Raw genomic sequence first — 23,741 nt, forward strand, 5'->3', positions numbered from 1 at the left:
GTAATTATTGGAAATTCCCGGTAATGTTGACTCTGGTACTCAATTGTTTACTACTGCAAATATCAAAATAGTTAAGGTTTTGCAGATAAATTAAATTTCTGCGGTGATGATGTTTTCTTTGGGTAAACATTTCACATTTCATCTTTCATAAGATATATGATTTAAAAAAGTTCCACAAAGGAAATGAATACATGCATTAAACCAAATCAAGCCCTCTGTGAGTGTCCCAAATGATCTGTTCTGTAAAACAAGACAGGAAGAAAGGTAACGCTAGAATTTAAACCCAGGATTTCCTCTTTATTTAACAGGTGCTTTAACCAGCTAAACCACGGCGCCGGCAGAGTGCTATTCTTACAACCGCTTGGACACACCGCTCTGAGACATCTGCGTTCAGTATGCACTGAGCCTGCTCGCCGAACAAGTTGCCTCCTTTTCATGCACTAGCAGCCCCGATACTAAGAGACAGGATGAGAAATGGCTTTTATCTGGCACTTTTCATATCCAAGGAGATCAATGTGCTTTCCGTGTACAACAGGGTGTCCTCTATACTCGCCACTGAAGCACAGGACACGCCTGGTGGATTGACATCACTCAAACAAAATAGTGAAATGGCAGGTGGAAGAGGAAAATGACCATCAAGAATGAAGATGATTTTGAGCGCGCCAACTCATGTCTGAAGGGGCTGTCTTTCTTGACGAGGTGGCCGAGTGGTTAAGGCGATGGACTGCTAATCCATTGTGCTCTGCACGCGTGGGTTCGAATCCCATCCTCGTCCTCTTGAGCTTCTTACTTGTGATCTGTTTCTAAGGCGGGTTTGTGCACTTTTGTGTAGAGCAGTAATATTTCTAGCGTTGGCTGAACATGGCTTACAGCAGTAGCTGACAGACAATAGTCTCTTAATATTTAGGTTATATTTATGTTTTGTACTGCTTTCACCTGATATTAATAGTAGTCCTGATGAACGGTTTTGGGACATGGCGCATCTTGAAAAATGTTCTTGTTAATTTCAGTTTGGAAAAAATGCACACACCAGAAACCGGAACTGGTCGTGTTTACATAATGCGCAATGCAATAGCAACGTTTGGATTTGAAAAAAAATCTTGCTATGAGTCCTTAGCTGTTACAGGAGGCGTTTTAGGACTTTAAGCTCATAAATTCATTTTACATTTCTACTCCATCAATATTAGCAATGTTATCTTTAGCTAGCACTAAATGTAGCTCTAAATAAATGTGTTCACTTAATCGTGTGTAGGATCTCCTCATGAATCTGTCTCCCCGTGTGTAGGATCTCCTCATGAATGGAAACAGAAGCCATTAGAATACGATACATGTTCACCTTCAACCCCGCAGCTGCCGGACGTGCTTGTTTTTGGGCTATACGCAATGAGTATCGCATTAGTAGGTTTGTGTCCTTAAAAATGTAAGGGACGTTCAGTTACAAACAAACGGGACAGAGACAAAGTAACAATCCTATTTTAATGTGTCCTGCATTTTAACTTACTGAACAGATAAATTGAAATGTTCTGATTCAGAGCCCCTGCAGTTCGTGCTAATTAGAACCACAACAATACTCCTGAGTCCTGAGCACCACACTGAACACACGTTCAGCTGGTCTCTGACTTTGTTCAGCACGACTTCTTGTTGCAGTTGAGCTCAGAGCTGGAGATGATCTCCATATTCTACCGCACTAACTAGTCCTAAACGTAGTACACAGTACACACTTTTTTAAAAACAATTAAAAATATTACACAAAGGCTGTAAAGCACACTCTGAATCGATCCGAATATTTGATTTCCGCGATCCGTTTAGGCAACAACAGGCAACGTGATGCTTCTCCAGCAAAGCATTTCTCAGTTTTGTGAACTACTGGTGCTTTTAACACAACAATCTTTGTATAGCATCAGGTTGGCTGAGTGGTCTAAGCCGCCAGATTCAAGGATTTCTCTCTTTCTATTGCTTGGGTGTTCTGCTCTCTGAATAGAGATGTGGTTTCAAATCCCCCTTCTAACAGCTGCTCCCTTTTCCCTTTCCTGCATTTTTCCGGTCTTCTTGTGCTCGCTGACAACGACAGAAAGAGGAAAACGGAGAAACCGGCTTGCGGGCACATGATGGGCAGGGAAATGCTTCGTGAACACTTCAATGTGATTAGCAGAAAGTCAAATAGGCTTCGATTTCTCGAAGCGTTTTAAATTAAGCGTTTTTTTAATGCTTAAGTTAAAAGACAAAGCAAAGGATGCAAACTGTAAACTCTCATCACGTCTTATAGTTTATGAAATAAAACAATTTCTTACTTTCTTAATAATTTCTTACTGCTGATAGACGATTTATTGCATTTTAACACAATTACAAACAGTTTGGGTTAAACTTTTATTCACACACTCTAACGGAGAGAAATGTTAGTGTCTTCAGGTGTGTGAGCCCATCTCTAAAAAAATAAAAAATAAAAGTTATATGAAATTAATTGTTCTACTTTTTAGCTTGCATAGCCTTATGAATATTTCGGTTAAATCTTTTTTTTCTGTAGTAATTTCAGTTGATATTAATATTAGTCATGATTTACAACTTTTGGACATGGTTCATCTTAAATAATTTTGTAATTAGTTTCAATTTTGGAAAATCGCACCCAGAAGCTACCAAAACTGGTAATGTTCATATAATGTGTAATGCAATAGCAGCATTTTGGGTGGGAAAACAAAAAGTATTTCTTGGTATGAATCCCAACACTTCATAAGCGGGGTTCGAGGACTTCTCGCTTCAGATAAAGCTGTCAATACATCATAGATTTTTACTCAATCAATAGCAGTGTTATCGCTACCGAACGCTAAATATAGATCCTGGCAATACTTCGTGAGATCTTTGTAAGAAAAAACAAAATACTACAGAAGCAATCAAATGTATACGTTTCTTTTGGATCTAGAATAATCTAGGATAATTATGAGACTCAAAATATGCCCATCTTTTCTTTTTTCAAGGACAAGTGGATTATTGAGGTGTAAAGATGGGTTCAAAACCAAAATCATCTGCTATTGCTGCTTTTTCTTTGATAGTTTCTTCAAATCCTTCAATTGATCATCGATATCGAGGAATAATATTATACAAATTGTGGTTTTCTGTTAATTGCCAATTTTATTGTAATTACATCTTTTTTTACAGATGTCTTGCATGTATCACAAGGTATAATAGTCCCAGTGCGTCCTCAGCTAAAATGTTTTAAAAAGTACGACAAAAGTACATTATGCTTAACAACATTCATGGTTATATCTATATTAAAATGAAGGTAAATATACCAAGATATTAAAATACAATTTTACAGTCCTAACCTAACAATGCTTGTGAAGTTTTCTAATAAATCTGAACTGTAATTTTGAGATCAAATTCAATGAGTTAAAATACACAAGTAGTTCACTAAACTGAGTTTCTTCCCTGAAATGATTTGCTTGCAAAGCATTAAGCAGCTTTGAACGGATTGCGGGAATCAAATATACAGATGGGTTCAGAGTGTGCTTTCCAACTTTTGTGTAACATTTTCCTTTGATAGGGCAAAGTTGTCTTCACAATCTGGGTTAAATAAAAAGGAGTGACATCAGTGTAAAACAGCTTTCCTTCTTGGAGAACAACGGTTGTGTTCAAAATTTCTAATTATTTTGGTTTCAAGATCGCAATTTAGTGTTAAACATAGAAGCCAGCTGGATAAATCTGTTACACGTCATTTACAATGGCCTTTCAACTAATAGCCCGTGCAGGGATCAAACCCCAGCTGTTGGTACGAGTTGCATAAGGCTCTGCAACATGCAGATGAGAAACTAACCTCTGCTTCTTCATTATATACACAGTGAGCTATATTTGCGAGCCTGCTGCTCCCTACGGGCTCTGTATTTGATTGCGGAACAAGACCGGCCATGGAGAAAAGAAGTGAGAAGGGTGTGTACATTAAAAGGCTCATAGCGTCCCTGGGAGTGCTCAGACCACCACCCTTTTGGTTAACAACCGACTCACAAAGACTCATATACAGCTTAACACTCCTCGGTCTCAGTAAAAGTGATACACTCCGTAAAATTTCTGGAGATTCAATTGTTTTTAAAGGAAAATCACCAACATCTACGGAGTTTTTCATTCTATGCTGCAATTTCTGAAGGGTACCCTGTGAAAATACGAGTTTTGACGAGAAGGGATGGACATATAAGGTCAGCAGGCTTGGGGAATTGGACCTTATGATTAAAGCTGTGGGTTCAGCAGCATCAGAACCTGATCAGTATCAGTTGACTCCGATATACTTTGAAAATTAACTTCGGGATTTAGAGTCAGACGTGTTACAGTTGCACCATGGGGTACTTAATTAAAAAAATAGAAAAACAATCAGTGTTCCTGGATCTGTTATCGAGAACAACACCTGCACAAGAGCTGCGCAGGAAAAATAAAATGTGGTCTGGGAAGAAGAGACTCTCTTCACTCTCTTCTCTATAAGAAGAGACTCTCTTCAGAAGAGCTCCTCACAGGAGGAAAAAAAATCTTTTTTTGTGAAACTGATTTTTCTCCTTTGGGGAATTCAAGTCCATAGACAGCTGTGACCTTGTGGCGCAACGGTAGCACGTCTGACTCCCGATCAGAAGGCTGTGTGTTCAAATCACATCGGAGTCAGCTCATAGTTTTTCAGGTTCTGCTGGTCCTGAACATGGAATTCACACCATGCAGTTGAGCTCTGTGTGTACACCACATAGATAATCTAAACAAAATAGAGCTCACACAGCGAATACACTTAAACAAAAGAGAAAAGGCACAGTTCACATCTGCTAAACATCACGTCCGACTTCAGAGACAGCTACATCAGAAAATGAAATGGAATCCTGGAAGTTTCAGGTAACTTCTTTTAATACAGGTTCAAGCAAACCTGCTAGGGAGTTTCAGGACACTTTTGTTTTATTAAAAAGTGTCTGAAGCCTGAAGTAAATGTAATTTAAAAAAAACGCTATTGGGCATTAGCTGGTGCTTTTTGTAACGATTTGCTATTTCATGCTGGAAAAAAAAAGGAAACAGACCCAACGTTTGCTTTCAGGTGCAGTTTATTACATAATAGACATCTATTACTGCGGAGCCTGAATAAAGTTTACACGAGCCAGGTAGAAGTCGAACCTACAATCTTATGATTCGAAATCAGACTCGTTATTTATTAAAACTCTGGTATATCACATAACCTGAATTGCACCATAGTATGCTCAGCGCTGCTACTAGTAATACACTGTCCTGTCTAAAATTTCAAATTGAGAAACAGGTGTTTTCTACATTTTTGTGAGTTTTAAAATATAATCTCTTTAAATCAGACAAAGGGTTTATGTGTCGCGCTGAAATTCCGACTGATTTAGAATTAAAAAAAGACTGTTTTCTTCCACAATGCCGAGAAATGATCAAATCTTTCACTCTTGTAGTAAAGCAGACCTCGACGGGTGAGCATTTGCTCCGGTAAGTTAGGTCACGTATCATGTTAAATCATTTCTTCTCAACACATTTCCTGGTGCATGTTTTCTCTATGAAAAAAAATGACATTTTTCCCTTGCGCGATTTCTTGTTTTTTTTTATCAAAGCGCACAGAAAGAAAAAAGAAGAAGAAATAGTGTCACAAAAGAACTCTGTCGCCCTTGGGAGATGTCAAACGCATTGGACATGAAAAATGCCAGATTAAAGCCAGTTCTCTTCGTTTCTCAGTGTCGGGGCTGCTATATAAAAGAGGCAGTTTGCTCTGAGAGCAGGTCCAGTGCTTACTGAACGCAGATGTCTCAGAGCGGTGTGTCCAAGTGGCTGTAAAAGGTGATGGTTGTCCTGTCACCGTGCCTTACTTAGTTAAAGCACCTGTCTATTAAACAAAAGAATTTAGATTCAAATCCCAGCTGTGTCTTTCTTCTTATCTTGTGGTACAGAACGTACCATTTCGGGCAATCACAAAGGGCTTGATTTCGTTAAATGCATGTGTTCATTTCCTTTCTGGAAAACTTGTTTTTCAAGAAATTCACACAGCTTGCAAAAAAATGAAATTCAATTCTTGGTTATCAGTGCAGAAGAAATATTACCGGCTGGCAAAAAGTGACTTGGAAAGCAATCAGTGGAATTGTGTTTTGACAGTCTCTTGAGAACCTAAGCTAAGTTTTTAGAGATACTTTGTCAGCTTGACATGAAGGCAGAAAACAAAAGCTTTACTGCGTCCTCTCAACCCAAATGCGCTTTGCCACCTTTAGCGTTATGCAGGGAACAACGTCTGCTGAGATCACTTTCGAGTCAGTGCAAATCGTAGTGTTTTAATGTTGGTTGTGCTGGCGTACTGCTTCTGTCTGTGAAACTTCAATGTTTTGCTTCTTCACGGCGAATCGTTGGCGGGAGTTGAGCTTGTTAAATCTTTGCACACAGCTCCATCAGAAATAACAAATAGAACATTTTTGGAACAACAATAATAATAATAAAAATCTTTCAATCCCTTGATTGCATAAGAGTGCAAACCCTTTATATAGGGGGTTGTAGCTGTTGAAATGTAACCAGTCACATCCCAAATCATGAACAAAGGTTATTTGCCTTCGCCAGACATCAATTATTATATCAATGATTATTCCTATTTAATATCAGTTCATCTCATATAACGAACCAGATTTCAGAGAACAAACGTTCAAACTGCACAACAGAACCTGAATCCATCTGCTGATTGTCACAAATTATCTGCTGAGCTGTTTTAAGTGTCTGGCCACCTCTGTCCTTCCTACTTTGCAGTGGGCACAATTCTTTCAGTTTCTTCTCTTGTATTTTCCTTGCTATTTTACTGTCTCTTTCTTCCACGAGGAAATGGATCCACAGCCAAAACCCTGCATTTCTGCAGTGTCAGTCAGTGTAGAGAGAAATACTTGCACAGCTCCAGTGCACCACTGCACCAATCGTTCTCAACAGCAGTGTGCAGTGAAGTCATGCCCAGGTTGTGAGTTTCCTGGAGAAGTCTCGCCTGTGTTTTCAGCTGCAGAAGATCGCTGTTGAATTTATGTTGGTTCTTCTGTTACTTTTTCTGCTCGATGGCCTCTATTAAATCAGGCACACCTGCTTCCTCGGCAAGTTACTTTATCGCTTCTCACAAACCAACATACTGCAGGTCCCTCTAATACCGTCACTGCTTGTGGGCCACGTGTTCCTGCTGTCAGCCTACTATACCACGTTCATGCACATCTAGAAACATTACTACTCTAGTACAAGAGTGAAAAATGAAACGAAAACACAACCACTTGGGAAAGGGTAGTGCTTTGCTGTGGCTTAGTTGGTAAAAGTGCTTGGCTAGTCAACAAGACATCCTGGGATCAAATCCCAGTGGTGCCTTTATTCCTGTCTTTTTGCACCATTTATCAGTATAGACAACATGCTTCTGCATTAAGTTTAATGGAGGTGTTCATTTAGTTTTTGGCACAACTTGTTTTTAAAAAAAATCCACACATTGTGTGTAAGTCTTACATGTGTTCTGTCACATCTGGGTGTTAAATTATTAGATGTGTTGTGTTATTTAATATGATTTGACTCCACGCTTGTGTTTCTCGGGAGACAGCAGAAATATTGGGGATTTGCAGCTACAGAAAAATATATGAACTTTATGGGCAAATGTAAGGTTACGTTAAAGAAAAAAAAAAACATTGTTACTGATGAGAATGGGATTCAAACCCATGCGTGCAGAGCACAATATATTAGTAGTTAATCACCTTAACCACTCAGCCACCTCACCTAGAAACCCACTCTCTTCAGACATGATTTGGCACCCTTAAGATGACCATCTTTCTGCATTCTTGAGGGTCATTTTCCTCTTCCACCTGTAATTTCACTATTTTCCTTGGTGATGTCAAGCCACCAAGCCTGTGCTATCCTTCGGTGGCGGGTGTAGAGGACACCCTGTTGTACACGGAAAGCACATTGATCTCCTTGGACATGAAAAGTGCCAGATAAAAGCCATTTCTCAACCTGTCTCTTAGTATCGGGGCTGCTAGTGCATTAAAGGAGGCAACTTGCTCGGTGAGTAGGCTCAACGCACACCGAATGCAGATGTCTCATGGCGGTGTGTCCAAGCTGCTATAAAAGAAGAGCGCTCTGCTGGCGCCATGACAAAGTTGATTAAAACACCTGTTTAATAAAGAGGAGATACTGGATCCGAATTCCAGTGGTACCTTTCTTCCTGTCTTGTTTTACAGAACATGTAATTTGGGACACTTACAGAGGTCTTGATTTGGTTTAATGCGTGTATTCATTTCCTTGCAGAACCCATCTTGCTTTTTTTTAACCATATAGCTTACGAAAGATGAAATGCGAGCGAATTTTTTGTTCACCAAAAGCATGTAAATGAAAAAAAAGCAAGGTGCAAGCATTTCTGTGGTGCAATCGGTTCGCATGTTCAGCTATTAACCCAAAGGTGGGTGTTTTGAACCCACCCAGGGACGCACTTCTTCCTGTAGTAAACATCATCACCGCAAAAATTTTATTTTTCCGCAAAACCTGAACTATTTTGATATTTGCAGTAGTAAACAATTGAGAAAAGAGTCAACATTACCGGGAACTTCCAATAATTCCCGACATTGGCAACTTCCAAGCAGATAGTATTCGCCCATGTTCATTTATGTTCCAATGGGTGGCGGGAGAATTCACTTCTACTCCCGTTGCATCTTCAGCTAAAGTAATTTAAAAAACAATGCAAAATTGTTTGAGAACTTGACAAGCAAAAACAACAGATCGCCGGAGTTCTATTTTAATATTTTTGTAAATTTACCTTAAGTTGAATATAAATGTTAACCGAAGTGCTATTCAATATAATGTAATGTTGTTGTACTTTTAAAATATTTTAGCTGAGGGTGAGAGGGGGGATATTACGTCTTGCCAAACATCTAAAATAACAGTAAAAGAGGATGGCATTTTAATAAAACTGGAAATCAAAAGAAAGTTACAATTTGTATGGTATTATGCTTAATATCCCTCGATTTTTGAAGGTCAGATGACGAATTTGAAGAAAGTATCAAAGAAACAACGGCAATAGCAGAGGGCGTTGATTTTGAACCAGTGTTTGCACCTCAATAATCCATCAGTCTTCGCTTGACAGGCTTCCTCAAGATATTCGGTGTTCTATACAAAAAATCGACAATTAAGCGCAAATGTGACAAGAGGCAAAGACTGCGGTAGAGGAGGAATAAACTCCACACGATGACTGTATGTATACGTCTGTCTAATATTCGGCCCCTGCAGGGGCATCATATTCGCTGAACTGCCTGCCAGCGTGTGTACGGGCTTATAATTCAAGAATATCAATGGTCAGACGCTTACAACGGGTGTTTGTGTTTGTATTATTTAGAGAATTGAAAAAACATTTTCAAAACTACAGCTCGAATGAAATTTAAAAAAAGTTTATTTGTCTCTTTGCTGTAACAACTGTGCCAAAACTATTCAGATACATCAGAATGTAACTAGATTTTATTGGATTTTAGGAAATGTATTTTTGCGCATTTCTCTATACGATCAGAATACCTTCCTGTTTTCACCGTGTTTATTGTTTCTGCCTATGACCTCGGAAAGAAAGACCCAGTATCTGTTCACCGAAATATTCTAGGAGTTTGCTGTGGTTTGAGAGGAGTGTATGAAGGTAATGAAGGAGGGAGGACACGCGCATTCAGCACGGGGAGCGCAGAGCAATGAGCCGTGCCTGCAGCTCTCCGAGTCTTTTCTTATACAACCTCTGAGTCCGGACACACAGCGTCTCCAGCCAGTGTTGAAGGTTTACAGTTCAGAAAACGGCTGTCTCGAGCAGAAACTGATCTTCCTGCTTTAGTTAAGGTTTGGTTATTGTGGGGGTTTAGCGCTTGTATCTCTCTTCTCTTACTAAACACTATCTACTGTAAAGTATATAAATAGAAGCTAAAATGCAGCTAAAATACTTCAGTAAGGCCGAGCAGATAGGAAAGTTTAATAAAAATGTTATATGATCTATGTTCTAGTTGCCCATATTTTTTTTAACTCTCTGTTCGAGCTCTGATTTAATCCTCTCGGCTCCTGCCGCTGTCACCGGGAGAGTGGCTGCATTCCATAGGGCTACAGGCTGATTTCACAATGCCACATTTAATGAAATACATGGGAAACCGCAAGGAAAACAATATGTTTTAATACATCTTCTTCTGGATTTATATTTCGGTCTTTCACCTTTGAATGCATACCTTGACCGTAAATCTTTACTCGATTACAGGCACCCCAAACAGTTCTTAAGGGAGAAATTGAAGCCTATTTGACTTTCTGCTAATCACATTGAAGTGTTCACGAAGCATTTCCCTGCCCATCATGTGCCCGCAAGCCGGTTTCTCCGTTTTCTTCTTTCTGTCGTTGTCAGCGAGCACAAGACAGGAAAAATGCAAGAGAGGGAAAAGCTGTCAGGAGTGGGATTTGAACCCACGCCTCTCTTCAGAGACCAGAACACCCAACCAATGGAAAGACAGGAGTCCTTGAATCTGGCGCCTTAGACCACTCGGCCATCCAGACGAGGTACTGTATGTAAGCTGGTGTGTTAAAAGCACCAGTAGTTCACAAAACTGAGAAATGCTTTGCTGGAGAAGCGCCACGTTGCCTAATGTTGCCTAAACGGATCTCGGAAATCAAATATTCGGATCGATTTAGAGTGTGCTTTACAGCCTTTGTGTAATATTTTAAATTGTTTTAAAAAAGTGTGTACTGTGTACTACGTTTAGGACTAGTTAGTGTGGTAGAATATAGAGATCATCTCCAGCTCTGAGCTCAACTGCAACAACAAGTCGTGCTGAACAAAGTCAGAGTTCAGCTGAACCTTTGCTCAGTGTGGTGCTCAGGACTCAGGACTATTGTTGTGGTTCTAATTAGCACGAACTGCAGGGGCTCTGAATCAGAACGTTCCAATTTATCTGTTCAGTAAGTTAAAATGCAGGACACGTTAAAATCGGATTATTACTGTGTCTCTGTCCCGTTTGTATATAACCGAATGTTTAAAAGATACCAGTAAGGACACACAACTACTAATACGGTACTTATTGGAAATAGTCCCAAAACAAGTACGTCCTGCAGCTGGTAGACCCCTGTAATAATTTTGCAGTGACACTTTGAAGATTTACACTCTATTTAAATATTAATTTACTAAATTTCAGTTCTCTTTTCTCATACTCCCTGGCATAATTGAACTCTCACTCTCGCATACTAAAGGCTTTACATGCATTAGCTGTGATACAGATTCTAATAAAGACAGAATGAAACAGTTTGTTTTGTGTCTCATGGTGATCCTCTTCTCGATCCAAATGAAATGTTTAATATGATCCCTCGAGAAAGAAAAGGAGTTAATTTCCGCCTGGAATGATTGATGCTCCATCAAACATTTTGTAATATCTCCGGAAGTTTATACAGTAGAATCCTGGTTTGTGGCTTAAATTCAAGGTAAACAAGACTAAGGAAACAAGTTGGAAACGATGTCGATCTGGGATTTAAATCATCCGGAACATTTCACTACATTGGACAGTATGTGCCAGAGAGCAGCTCCTGACATCTGTTGATAGCTCAGTTGGTAGAGCGGAGGACTGTAGCGGAAACAAGAGGGAATTCTTAGGTCACTGGTTTGACTCCGGCTCGAAGGAAGGTATCCTCTGTGTATTTCATTCAAACAGTTAAAAGAGCCGATCTTTTTTTACTCAGACTTTGATCAAAAGCTCAATAAACGACGAAGCAGAGGCTCTTGTTCCGAATTCAGCTCACGTCTGATTGTCTTGTTTTGGCCAAGATCTGATCTTTGAATTCAGGGACTACTCTGTCTGCTTTGTACAGTAATTCAAAAGTAGATACAAATGTCACATTTTTATTGTAGATATAAAGGTGTTCTGTTTTCAAAGGATAGGTACTTAATTGGCTTTATGATTTGGTTTTGATTTTGTATCGTTGTATTATTAAGTTTGTGCTTTTGGTGTTTTTAACATATTGTGAACTTATTTTTGAAACAAATGCTTACAAAGGCAGACATGGCACACATCTCTTTATACCAGCGGTGAATTGTATATTTGTATTAAGTAGAAGCTACTGCACACTTCTGGGAGTATAACAGGTTCGATATAAAGTGGCAAAAATATAAAAGGGGAAAATACCCCAGACTGGGTGTAAAGGCCTCGTTGTGACTGTTGTTTTATTGTTGAATACGGCATACTGTGCACGAAATGTTGCAGAAACACAATCTGATAGTTAAATAATTATTATTTAAATAATTTGATAAGTATGAGGCCCCGGATCAAAATATTCAGTTCTGATTTTTTTTAAGTGATATCTTCCCTTCCTCTGGTAGAAGTAACACGATGTGAGTAATTGTTTTTTGTTCTTTTTTTTTTTCACGTTGCGATCCAAAAAGCCTCAGATGCACAGTCTGACAGCAACCAAACCAGAATGGATTCTGCTGGGAGCCGGACTGAGCTCATTCTTGCTCCCTGTGCTGAAAACAGAATTAGCTCTTACCTGAGCACCATCTACAGCTGCTGGATTGTACTCTACGTCCTGCTGCTCCAGCAATTATTTTGACGAAAGACAGATCACTTGTACGCTTTTAACCTTCTCGCAGCTACAGGCGAGACTGAAGCTGGCGATATAAAGGCACGCACTGGTACACCTTCTCTAACTTTCACAATCGCGATAAACATTTTTTTAAGACCTTTGAAAAACTAGATATAGATATAGATAAAACTAGATAAAAAATATGAGCTTTATCGGTTTTTACATTAATCGATTTTGAATCAAATTTGATCTTTTTATATTGCATTTTACGTTGAAATGTAGCATGCATACAGTACCTAATCCACCAACGGACAGAGCAATATTTTACGTTGCCTTCCAGAGCTTCCAACGTGTGATGGATTTGTATGGGTGTCTGTATGATACCACTACAGCACTGGCGCAGGTGCAAAATCTACTTTCACACGACTTTTTCAGTGTCTTCTCTCTCAAATGGACCGAAGCACAGGAGCCAATATTAGAGAAAACGACAGGTGTTTAAACAGAGGATGTCCCAATGTCTGGGACAACGCATTGTGATTTTGTGTAAACGCAAATGGTTTCTCATTTAAAAGCCAACAATATTCTTTTTCTCCCTGGCGCTAATAAGCTACCACACATGCAAGCTGTTGTGTGAAAGAAAATTCATATGTCCATAGGAAGGCAGAATAAAATCCAGAACTGTGTTGGTGATATCGATAAACAGGGCTCATGTTCACAACAAAACTTTACTGTATAAAAAGTTAAAATTCGTAAATATATTTTTTTTTATTATGGCTTTGTCATTTACTGTAGTTATTCAGGAGAACATTATGTTAATCGTATAGATGAAACGTTTAATATATTCAGGTGGGTAGCTACGTCAGCATGCGTATCTGCAAAGGAACAAGTAATATTGTAGGTTTATTCCATGCTGAAAAGAGAAGAGAGAAAACAACCCTGAAGAAGGTTTCACAGCTGAAACGTTGTGTTTTCTCTCTTCTCTTTTCAGCATGGAATAGACCTATTACTTGTTCCTTTAATATATTGTTCGGTTTGACTCAAAATGCTTTACTACTACAAGAGAGAATTATAGTATGGAGGATGAGACACATTTATGATTTCTTGGAATAAAATGTTTTTTCTTTGCATTCGAAATGAATCGAAACTTTAGCGCGACACACAAACCCTTTGTCTTTTTTAAAGATATAATATTTTTAAACAGACAAGTATAGAAAACGTTTTTTTTTACTAAGCAATTTTGGCCGGGGGCGATGTATTACTAGTAGTGGCGCTGAGGTCACTATGGTGCAGTTGAGCACCGTAAGATTAGGGCCAGTGACGTAATGTATAACGCATCTGACTTCGGAACAGAAGATTGTAGGTTTGACTCCTGCCTGGCTCATGTTGCTTTTTTAACACGGTACTGTCTGAAGATCAGCTCCTGCTCTGAGCTCAATAGCAATGCAAAACTGTGCGTAACAAAGATGGCGAGCAGCTGAACTTGTGCTCAGTAGTCAGTACAGTGCTGAGGGTTCAGTACTGGCGTTGTTCTAATTAGCACGAACTGCAATGGCTCTGAATCTGACCATTTCTATGGAAGCCCGTTTCCGCCAGGGAGTAAAAATAAAAACGCGCTATGGTATCTCAGAATTCCAACTTAGTAACTGAGAATTGCGACTTTAAAACTCAGAATTCCGACTATATATCTCACATTTGGGACTTCGAAATAACCCATATTTCATTGTCTGTCCTTTTGTTATTGTAACGGATTCGGGTTCCAGGGCTTGTGCCCTCGCCGCTCCCACCCTAGTTCGTGCCTCACTGCATTGGCTCGAACCCAGGCCTTGCCAGCTGAGCTAAAGGAGTTTCTTTTTAAAGTGAAAAAGGACATACAATGGAAATATTTAAAAAGTATAAGTTTCAGCTTTTATAATTGTGAATTCTTCTGGATGTGAAGTGTCTATTTCTGTATCTTATTTCATATTCTGTCTTCGTTTTTGTATTTCTGGTGTTTAAATAAAAAAAAAATTAAAAGCCCACCGTCCACTATTCCATCTGTGTACTATGGAAGCCTCACTACCGGAAATGGGATTCCATAAAAATTAGTGTAATTAATTTGATTTTTATCAGGGCACTGTACATGACAAGTCTTCAGGCTTATTGATCCTATGATCTTGTACGATTCATCAATATAGTGTAACGGAACGGCCAACATACAATTTTTAGTTCAGGTGGGTAGCTGCGTCAGCATGCGTAGGCTGCAAAGGAACATGTAATAGGTTTATTCCATGCTGAAAAAAAGAAGAAAGAAAATATGTTTTGGCCAAAACGTACCAGTAAACTTTACATTAACAATACCAGCCAACGATACATTATCATTTCACACCGGTTCTACAGGAATCTATAGCAGAGCCCTGAGTTGACTCCCAGAGTCCCACTGAGCCCATAGAATTCCACATCACCCCTCACTCCTGCACACAGTCCGCTGAGAGCGCCTGTCCATAAACTACTGGATTGAGAATGGGATCAAATAATTCCCCATTTTCTTAATTCTACATCAAAGGACTGTTAAAGGTCTATCTGAAGGCATCGATTCGTATTCTTAAACCAGATGAACGCCTGGAATAAGTTAATATTACTTATAAATAGTCGTACTACAATACTCCAGTTGAAGGCACGCTTCTAGCTTTGTGGTACTCTGGTGCGTCACAAATTTATATTTGAATTTCTGTGGATGAACTACTATAGGTGTACCCTCGCTCACTTTCTTTAGCGACAGTCGTTGCTCTTCATCTGAGTGATGTATTTGCCTGTTTTTCAGTTCACTTCCCTGCAAGGAATATTTACCTCAGAGCTCTCTTTCACAGACTGCAGGAGCTATGTTTGTTAACAGGTGTTATAGTGATGACATCTTTCTGTATGATCAGGACAGGAGCTGCAAGTCCACTGTGTTGTGGCTCCAGTACAATTTTAGCTTATTATTAGAATACTTTTTAACAGCGACAGATTCTTAAGATCACGAGGTGTTTACGATATTATTTCAGTATTAAGATGTTACTACATTCGGAACTGTCCCATAGGATTCAGTGTTCTATTAGTTTGGCACTAAACTGCTTAGTCTATTGCAGGAATTGTACTTAGTCCTGTCCTGTAGTGTCCTCTAGAGAGCAGCAGCTGTTTCCTTGGGCTCATTGCAATTGGGAACATTGTGATTACTGAGCAGGGGACTAAAGTCAGCAGACGAGCGAGTTGCAAATCTGTATTAATCTGGCGTACAGAGCTGCATGCTAATCTCTGGATCATCTCCAGTTAACGTGATGCTGTTCTTACCTTGCAATTGACCCAATCTGACTACTGGCACCAACAACCCTGTTATTAAAAATAAACTTCTTGTGTACCTACCGTGATACATAAGTTTGGTGGAGAGGTTTGGCAGCCCATATTCAGTCAAAGGTGTGTGTGCAGATCACTGTGATATACAGGCATCAACAAACTGACATACAATATTAAATGTTTAACTGATAAAACCCAAATGAACCAAACCTGAATAAATTAGTGGTGGAAAGGAGTCTTTTTATATAGCAAAAGGTCTCTGATCCTTTGGTAAGAACGATGGGTATATAACCCATTGTCCTCAATCTTAGAAATGAATCCTTGAGCACTGCTGTTGTACCAACGGTCCTCAAAAGTGCTGCCACTTTCCCAGTCCCATAAAAGCCTAACATTACCCTTTCTTGCATAAACTGTAGAACGTGCCTTCACATTTCAGTTGCAGTTTAATCTATTATCACCCTACTCCCCACTTCATAACCTTCAGTCTTCTAGTTCTGGTCTCCTAACTGTCCCCCAAGCCCGTCTACACTGTATGGGTGACAGGGCCTTCTGCTGTTATGCCCCCAAGCTCTGGAACTCTCTCCCCAAGGATACCAGAGTCACCTTCCCTAAACTCCTTCAAATTCAGACTCAACACCTTGTTCTGGAGAAGAGCCTTTACTGAACTGGTTCTATTCTTTACCCCTCTGCTTCTACTTTTCTTAGTTAACCTTCAGAACCATTATATAAAATAGTTTATCCTAAATCCTTGAAGCTTTAATAGGACGTTTCAGTAGGGCTAAGAATTAACAGTGTTAGTGGGCCAGCAGGATTTGTGCAAATTATAGGTAGTCACAAAAGAAGACTAGGATTCACTTGAAATTCATGACATGGGACACTGAAACAGGGGAGAGGCTTTGTGTAATAAGCGTTCAGTCCCAATCTACACAGTCTGTGCTGCTGGTAGAGGTGGTTGTGAACACTTGTCTTCCCAGTCTAGTACTGGGATCTCCAGTCTCAATCCTAATACTTCCCATGACTGTCCAATACCACTACTGTGAAACCAACACCCATAAGATAAGACCTCCAAGATTCTAACTGCACCATTATTCACTGATGTTTGTACACCAGTATTGTTCCTCTACTAAGGAAGGGAAGGGCTACTTTATACCAAGCCCCTGTTGACAATTCCTTCCTTGTGTTTCTTTTAGGAAGTTTGTGCAGCCTAGAATAGGACACCAGATCTCACTCTTACTGGGCACTACAGTAGCAACTCACACTCCATTAGCACCACCCCTCTCAGAAATGGGAGGATTTCCAGTATATTGAACACCTCTGTCTCTCCCACAGTAAAAAAAAAGTCACACTGCCCTGCCCAAGGAATAGTGCGGCCATCTTCCCCCAGTACAACGCTTTATTACTCCAGCCATTTTCAGTCCTCATTGGCAGCAATACGGGAAGCATTCTTGAAAGGGGAACCCCCACAAATACTTCCATTTATTAATGGGTCTCACTTCCCTTGCAATCCTCCACCCCATTCAAACCTATAAACCATAAAGAAACAAGGGCAGGCAGAAGGGTCTTTCACAGCTTTATTGAGATGTTGCCATTACAAGCCGAGTGGAGGCAGGAGAGTCATAAGGGCCAGGCTGGAGCCTTCATTCAGGCACCTGGGGAGGAAGAAGGAGAACAATCCAGCTGAACTGCAGGACACCCACCCCTACAGGAGCTCCTCCTGCCAGACCCTACCTGTCCACTGGCCAACATCTCCAAAGTCCTCTGCTCCCTCCACATCCTCACTGGTGCTCTCAGCATCTTCACTGGAGCTCTGAGGGTCTCCCTCCTCATCCTCAGTCCAGTCAGCTCCCACATCCAGAGGAGCTTCTACTGGTGCCACAGCCACCCGACTGCTGGTCACCAGGCTCCTGGTACCTATGGACAAGCAGCACCCAGGAGTGAGGGATCCGCTATACCCAGAGTCCCACAGTGATGCTACTCATCTAAACAGTCCCTTTGTCCAGCATGGGATCATTCCTCAGTTGTCCAAGCATGGTTGTCTCTTGAGCAGAGATGCATCCACAAGGGATAGAGAACCAGACCCACCTTCATTCCAGCTGCCAGCACACCGGGACTCACAGCAGGCACAGACCTCATGGTCACCATACAGCTCCTCCCACCTGGAGGAGAGGAGGACAGGTGAGGCCTCCACCTGGCATGTCCCAGAGCACCCTCAGCAGGCTCCTTGCAGAAGTACCTCTTAGCCTCCCTGTTGTAGGTACAGGACTTGGTCCCTGGTGTTGCTTTAGCAGGAGCCACAGCCATGACACAGTGCATGTACAGCTCAGTCACTTCATGCTGCAAGAGGGAAAGTCACAGCATTAAGGGATCAAGGCCAATAGAGGGACAGAGAAGGACCTTCTGCCATCAGTGAAGTCAAGCTGGCAGCTCTAGGCACTACAGCTGCCACAGTCTGGTTCACATCTAGATCATGGACGTGAAAGCAGACCATGGATCAGTAGAGCAAGAAGGCTGAGCAGCCTTTGAGAGTAGTACCTTCCTGGACAGCTTCTTCTGGAAGAGGAAGGCATCAATTGTGAAGCGAAGCACATCCTTCTGCTTGGAGGGGACAAACCTGGACAGGCATCCATCTGCCTTGCTGTCCACCATGCACCTGGGGACAAGGACAAGGATGAACCCCTGCAGGTTCTCGGGGCTCCTACCCACCTCTCCTCCCAGAAGGGGCCGTACCCCAAGTTGTCGATCACAGGGAAACGGGGCTGGGAGTGCTGGTCCGGTTTCTCCGTTACGTAACACGAGTGGATGTACAGCCTCTGCTCCACTGTGGCAAAGTAGGCAGTGGCCTGGAAGTACATGGGCTGACCCAGGATGTACTCATCCCTAGGAGAGAGCCGGACCCAGTGGGCTGGAGAGAGAGAGGCAGCATTACACCTGTACACAGCACCCCCTGCAGGCAGGAGGAGCCACTCGCTCAAGGAGCTTACAGTTGGTGGTGAGCAGGACAAAGCTGTGCTTGTTCTTCAGGTCCTTGAAGAAGGTCCTTCTCCTGGCCCACGTGGGGACATAGCCAACCTTGTAGGAGTAGTGGAACCTGCAGGACAGAGGGGATGAGGGGCTTCTGGACACTTTCCCCAGCAGCTTCTCAGCAGCAGCAGAGCCCTGCCTACCTGTTGTAGGAGCACTTGACCGGCACAGAGAAGGGAATGAAGCGATGCACAGGTGCACTGGAGGAGGGTGGGGCATAGCGGAGAGTGTTGGAGTACACCAGGCGGCCCTGGACAACCTGCAGGGTCACAGAGGAAGGGATATTCCCAGGAAAGGCAACCCCGACACTAGCCCTACAGCTCGCATTGATACACTGCATGTAGATGAAGACCCGCTTACCGATCGCTCGGTGCCGCACTCGTGAAGCCCGTAGATGAAGTAGAAGTAACTGCGTGTGGTTCGGCTGACGCTGCAGTTGCCCAAGGTCACCTCCGATGGCCGACAGCTGAAGCCGAGCAGGAGCCGACTGACCCTCACGTACATCCTGCTGGAGTCGCACCACACAGCCACTCCTTGGGTGCTCCCGATGGCCGGGCGAGCCGGCTGCCGCCCTCGCTGGGGAGGAAACAGGACGCTCTTGATGTAGGCGGGTAAGGGGCGGCTGCCGGCTTCGGGCTTCATCTTCTCCTTGTCGAAGTAGGGCGAGTACGCGTCTCTGGACACGGGAAGGCGGCGAAAGTCGGGAGCCAAGGACTGCGAGTCGTTCTCACTTGCAGACAGGTCTTCGGAGGGCGCATCTGCCAGGCTCAAGTCCTCCGACTGGGCTGCGTCTTCAGGAGCCGGGAGGTCGGCCTGGAGCGCTAATTCCCGAGAGTCCCAGCCAGCCGGCCCGGCAGAGATCAGTGCGGGGAGCCCGGCCCCTGCGCACAGGCACAGCACAAAGAGAAACGAGCGCATTGCCAAATCGACGTCCCGCTAAACTGCTACAGAAGTAAGACAAGTAAACCACCAAACTGTGTTAAAGCAAGAGAGCATAAAGTGTGAACGCGGTGACTAGGTTTTTATACTAGCAGGACTATGCTACCACACACATGGTCACACTACCGCTCAATCAACACAATCAATTACATACAGAGACCCGGATTGTTCTCAGCGTCTAATTAGAACCTGCTTCCAGTCTGAGGCGGGACTCCGTGAAGCCGCCTGAAAACTTTCCCGTGTGTATCTGAGCTCAGCGGAGGAGTTCCACGCAATTTCGACAGAATTAAATCACCCACACGTGTAAAATTTGCTCAGATTAATTTATTGTTCAATTAGTTTCTAATTTCCAAGGACAGTGTGTTAAACTCGCTGTCAGACAGAGTTCGGAACATGCGACACGTCCGTCCACACTTTCTTTTATCGAGGGGGCTATTCTATCAACATGTACCGCAATGAAAATAATTTTACTATTTTTCATGTGTAATTGCATGTCACATTAAAATGTGTAATACAAGCATTTCTTTGCTTCCCAGTAAAGAAATACTGATCAGCTTTTGACATGATCTGATAATAATTTGTCTGATTTTCCAGAGATTGCTTTTGCTTCGCAGCACTGAGAACCAATGGAAGCCCGTTTCCGCCAGGGAGTAAAAAAAAACGCACTATGGTATCTCAGAATTGTGACTTAGAATCTCAGAATTGCGACCTAAAAACTCAGAATTTTGACTTTTGATCTCACATTTGCGACTTCGAAATAGCCCATATTTCATTGTCGGAGTTCTGAGTACCAAGTCGCAATTTTGAGTTACTTAGTCGGAATTCTGCGATACCATAGCGCGTTTTTTTAACTCCCTGGCAGAAACGGGCTTTCATACATTTCAATTAGTCTCATCGGTGTAGAACAAGTTAATGTAGAACCATTGCTATGTCTGTCTCTTGTTTGTATATAAATGAATGTCTTTGACAACTTAATGTTAGTTTTTAATTTAGTTTTACGATGTAGGTCATGCGTTAACATATGCACGAGCATACGAAATGTCTCCCTCTTGATTCAGCTCATGCTCCATAGGAGTGAAGCGATTCCTCCTGCTTCTCGTACAACCATATCAGAACAGAAGCCCGTGTCACCCAGCTCTGATTTAAGAGCAACTCACATCTTTAGCCCCTTTTTTTTTATTCGTGATCATAATTTTCTTAAGTTATGATCAATATTGAACTTTTTCTACATAAAACGACAATAATCAAACATGCAAGCAGACTTTTGAAAAGTATTAGGAGTTGACAGGGTGCCCCTTTGGAATAGTCGTCAGAAAATGTGAGAAAAGGAAAGTTACCTAAGCTCTCACACACAGCATTAGAGATTGGAATCTGATTGTAAAAAAAAAACTATCTGTCTCCCCTTCATTTAACGGTGCTGTTGTTTTTATTTTACATATTGTTAGCATTTTAATGAATTGTTAAAAGATTGATACACAAATCGCTAAATAAGAAAACGTAAAAACCCAACTGTAAGCAATTGACCATTCATATTCCTGAATTTTAAATCCCTATGTTTATCTGTGTCCAAGTGCCTGGTGCAGCTATTTTGAAAGCAGAGTCTATGATTTATTACGGAAGCGCATTGTTGCCACCCAGGAAAAAAATCTTAATTAATAAATACCAAATTATCGCCTAATTACGAGATAGCAACGATATCATATGTGTGTATGAACAACCTGTTACATTTGTAATGGCAGTACCTACAGGCTATCGAAAGGTTTGCTGGCACTGTGGGTTTAGTTTTCCTGACAATGTGCATGCTGAGAAATGCGCACGGACTGACTTTCTTCTCGCAATGAAAATGTTACCGTTTGTAGCTCATGTAAACACAGTTTTAACCATTAGCACACTCATATATATCCTGAATCAATAACGAATGTGACCTAGAATCCATTGTACCGCTTCAAACTGAAAGTCAGATATTTAGTCTCAAAACTACATAACTCAGGATTTTTTTTCCTTGATGGCAGCATTGGCTTCTGTTATTTAGATTCAACCACTGAAGAGGTTGGTTTTGTGTTTTTAGCTATTGAACATAACTGGTAAGTTTAAGTCAGTTCTTGTAACTCTTTCCGCTCGAAAGCGCTATATTAATACCGGCGCACCTGACTCCACAGGAAAGTTATTGCTGTTCCCAAACCAATGTACTGCAGCTTGTGGCCACGTGTTCCTGCTGTCAGCCTGTGATACCATGTTCTTCCACCGCTAGAAATATTACTGCTCTAGTACAGTAGTAAAAGAGGAAACAAATGCAAACACCGTTTAGAAAAAACACACACGTCTCAGGCCTTAACCATGACAAGGATGGGATTTGAACCTAGACGAGCAGAGCACACTGGATTAGCAATCCAAAAAGTGACTCCCGTTTAATTTTCTTTTCGCTTGCTCGATTTGTAGTACGCTCCTCAATCCTTACAACCGATAAACAAAACGGCTTCATGTGCCACAGCATTCTGCTGCAGGTACGGTTTGCACCGTGTATTGGGCGAACCCGAATGAAATATTTCAAATATGTGAAGAATTTCATGAAACCTGAAAAAAGATCACAGCCAATGTCAGCAATTCGGAGCCTGTAGGTAGCTTCAACAGAACAGAACGATCTGAAGCCGCAATTCTTTCACAGAGTGTATTGTGACACTCCACGCTGTTGCTATTACTGCTACATCTGCTGCCGTTGGTTAAAACTCTACTCAGCGGGCAAGTAAAGTTGTACAAGGAATAGACTACTTTGAGCCATCCAAATTCCATTATGTGAATTTAAGCTTTTTTTAATTAATAATAGCATTAGTAATACAATGCGTGCTCAGAAACGTTACTTATTAGCTTATGAAGCAACAGTGTTTCGACCATTTGCGGTCTTCAAAAAGTAAACGCTGAAGTTTTTATACTTCCTTGTGAGCAGATCACCTTTGATTTAGAAAAGGAAAACGTACTCCCCTGTTGCTTTCATTGCAATATCTGAATCGAGACCCAAGCGCTAAGAAAGCTGAATAACGCAAAAGACATATTCCCGATTTTAATTTAGATACACATTTTCTAATGCAGCTTTCATTACAAGACAGTCTATTTCTCGAAAGCGTGTTATGTAAAAAAGAGAAAAACGAAAATATATGGATGACAATATTTAAAAGATTAAGATTTTACTTTTGAGAAATTGTCATTTTATGTATCTAGATGCTTTTCAACCGCTGGTTTTAGAACTTTGCTGTGCTTCCTGCATCATTTTCAGTGTTATAAAGTGGGTGTAGAACAATTGATAGGTTGGAGCTGTTAAGACTACTCTTGTTATTTCTCAAATGCTTCCATAATTTTTCTTTCACGCTACGACGCGAGTGTGTACATGTGTTTGGTTTTCGTTTCACTGATTCTCATTGAAGATTTGGGAATTAACGACGAAAGAATCAGTTGCCTCGGAAAGCAGAAGCTTTGGTTCACAACGATCTTGAAGACACGCCCATGTAGAGCAGCGTGTGATGATTTGTACTATAAAAGACCAAGTGCTCAAAGTGACGTCTGCGTTTACCGTTTAGACTTTTCATCTCGGGCGCACTTTTAGAAAGCAAGGATAGAGCAGTTGTGTTGAATCACGCTCTGACAGCTGTTAGCAGAGTGGCGCAGCGGAAGCGTGCTGGGCCCATAACCCAGAGGTCGATGGATCGAAACCATCCTCTGCTATACACACCGTCAGTTTAATGAAGTGCATTAAAACTGATTTTTTCTCTCGTGTGTATGCAAGCTTCACACTTACGGTACTCTTTCATCTTTACCAATAGCAGAAGCCCAAATGTATCTTTGGTTGTTCTGCGATCCTTCATAGTTTCCTCAATTCCTTCAAATGAACATCCATATCAAAGCAATTATGTATATATATATATTACAATTAAGGTACATAT

General features: G+C 41.4%; 1 protein-coding gene and 3 non-coding genes across 4 annotated transcripts in view; 1 reads left to right on the forward strand and 3 right to left on the reverse strand.

Moving 5' to 3' along the window:
* The window catches only part of LOC148804609 (zona pellucida sperm-binding protein 3-like), a 43,613-nt gene extending 23,828 nt beyond the window's left edge, over positions 1-19,785 (reverse strand). The window contains exons 1-8 of the mRNA XM_088909828.1: positions 19,228-19,785; positions 19,011-19,126; positions 18,828-18,934; positions 18,574-18,748; positions 18,379-18,496; positions 18,080-18,180; positions 17,929-18,002; positions 17,575-17,757 (exon numbers count right to left, since the gene is read on the reverse strand). Coding sequence (XP_088765954.1) covers positions 17,575-17,757; positions 17,929-18,002; positions 18,080-18,180; positions 18,379-18,496; positions 18,574-18,748; positions 18,828-18,934; positions 19,011-19,126; positions 19,228-19,785 — 1,432 coding nt within the window. The remainder of the gene's footprint in view (positions 1-17,574; positions 17,758-17,928; positions 18,003-18,079; positions 18,181-18,378; positions 18,497-18,573; positions 18,749-18,827; positions 18,935-19,010; positions 19,127-19,227) is intronic.
* On the forward strand, positions 694-775 carry trnas-gcu (transfer RNA serine (anticodon GCU)). Its single transcript has one exon. It is a non-coding gene; the product is annotated as a tRNA-Ser (tRNA).
* Positions 7,657-7,738, reverse strand: trnas-acu (transfer RNA serine (anticodon ACU)). The gene has a single exon. It is a non-coding gene; the product is annotated as a tRNA-Ser (tRNA).
* On the reverse strand, positions 10,411-10,521 carry trnal-caa (transfer RNA leucine (anticodon CAA)). The gene is made up of 2 exons: positions 10,484-10,521; positions 10,411-10,456 (listed from the first exon to the last, which is right to left on the reverse strand). It is a non-coding gene; the product is annotated as a tRNA-Leu (tRNA).
* Positions 19,786-23,741: the final 3,956 nt, after the last annotated feature.

Source organism: Atractosteus spatula, unplaced genomic scaffold, assembly GCF_055471065.1.
Source record: "Atractosteus spatula isolate fAtrSpa1 unplaced genomic scaffold, fAtrSpa1.hap1 Scaffold_96, whole genome shotgun sequence".
NCBI lineage: Eukaryota > Metazoa > Chordata > Actinopteri > Semionotiformes > Lepisosteidae > Atractosteus > Atractosteus spatula.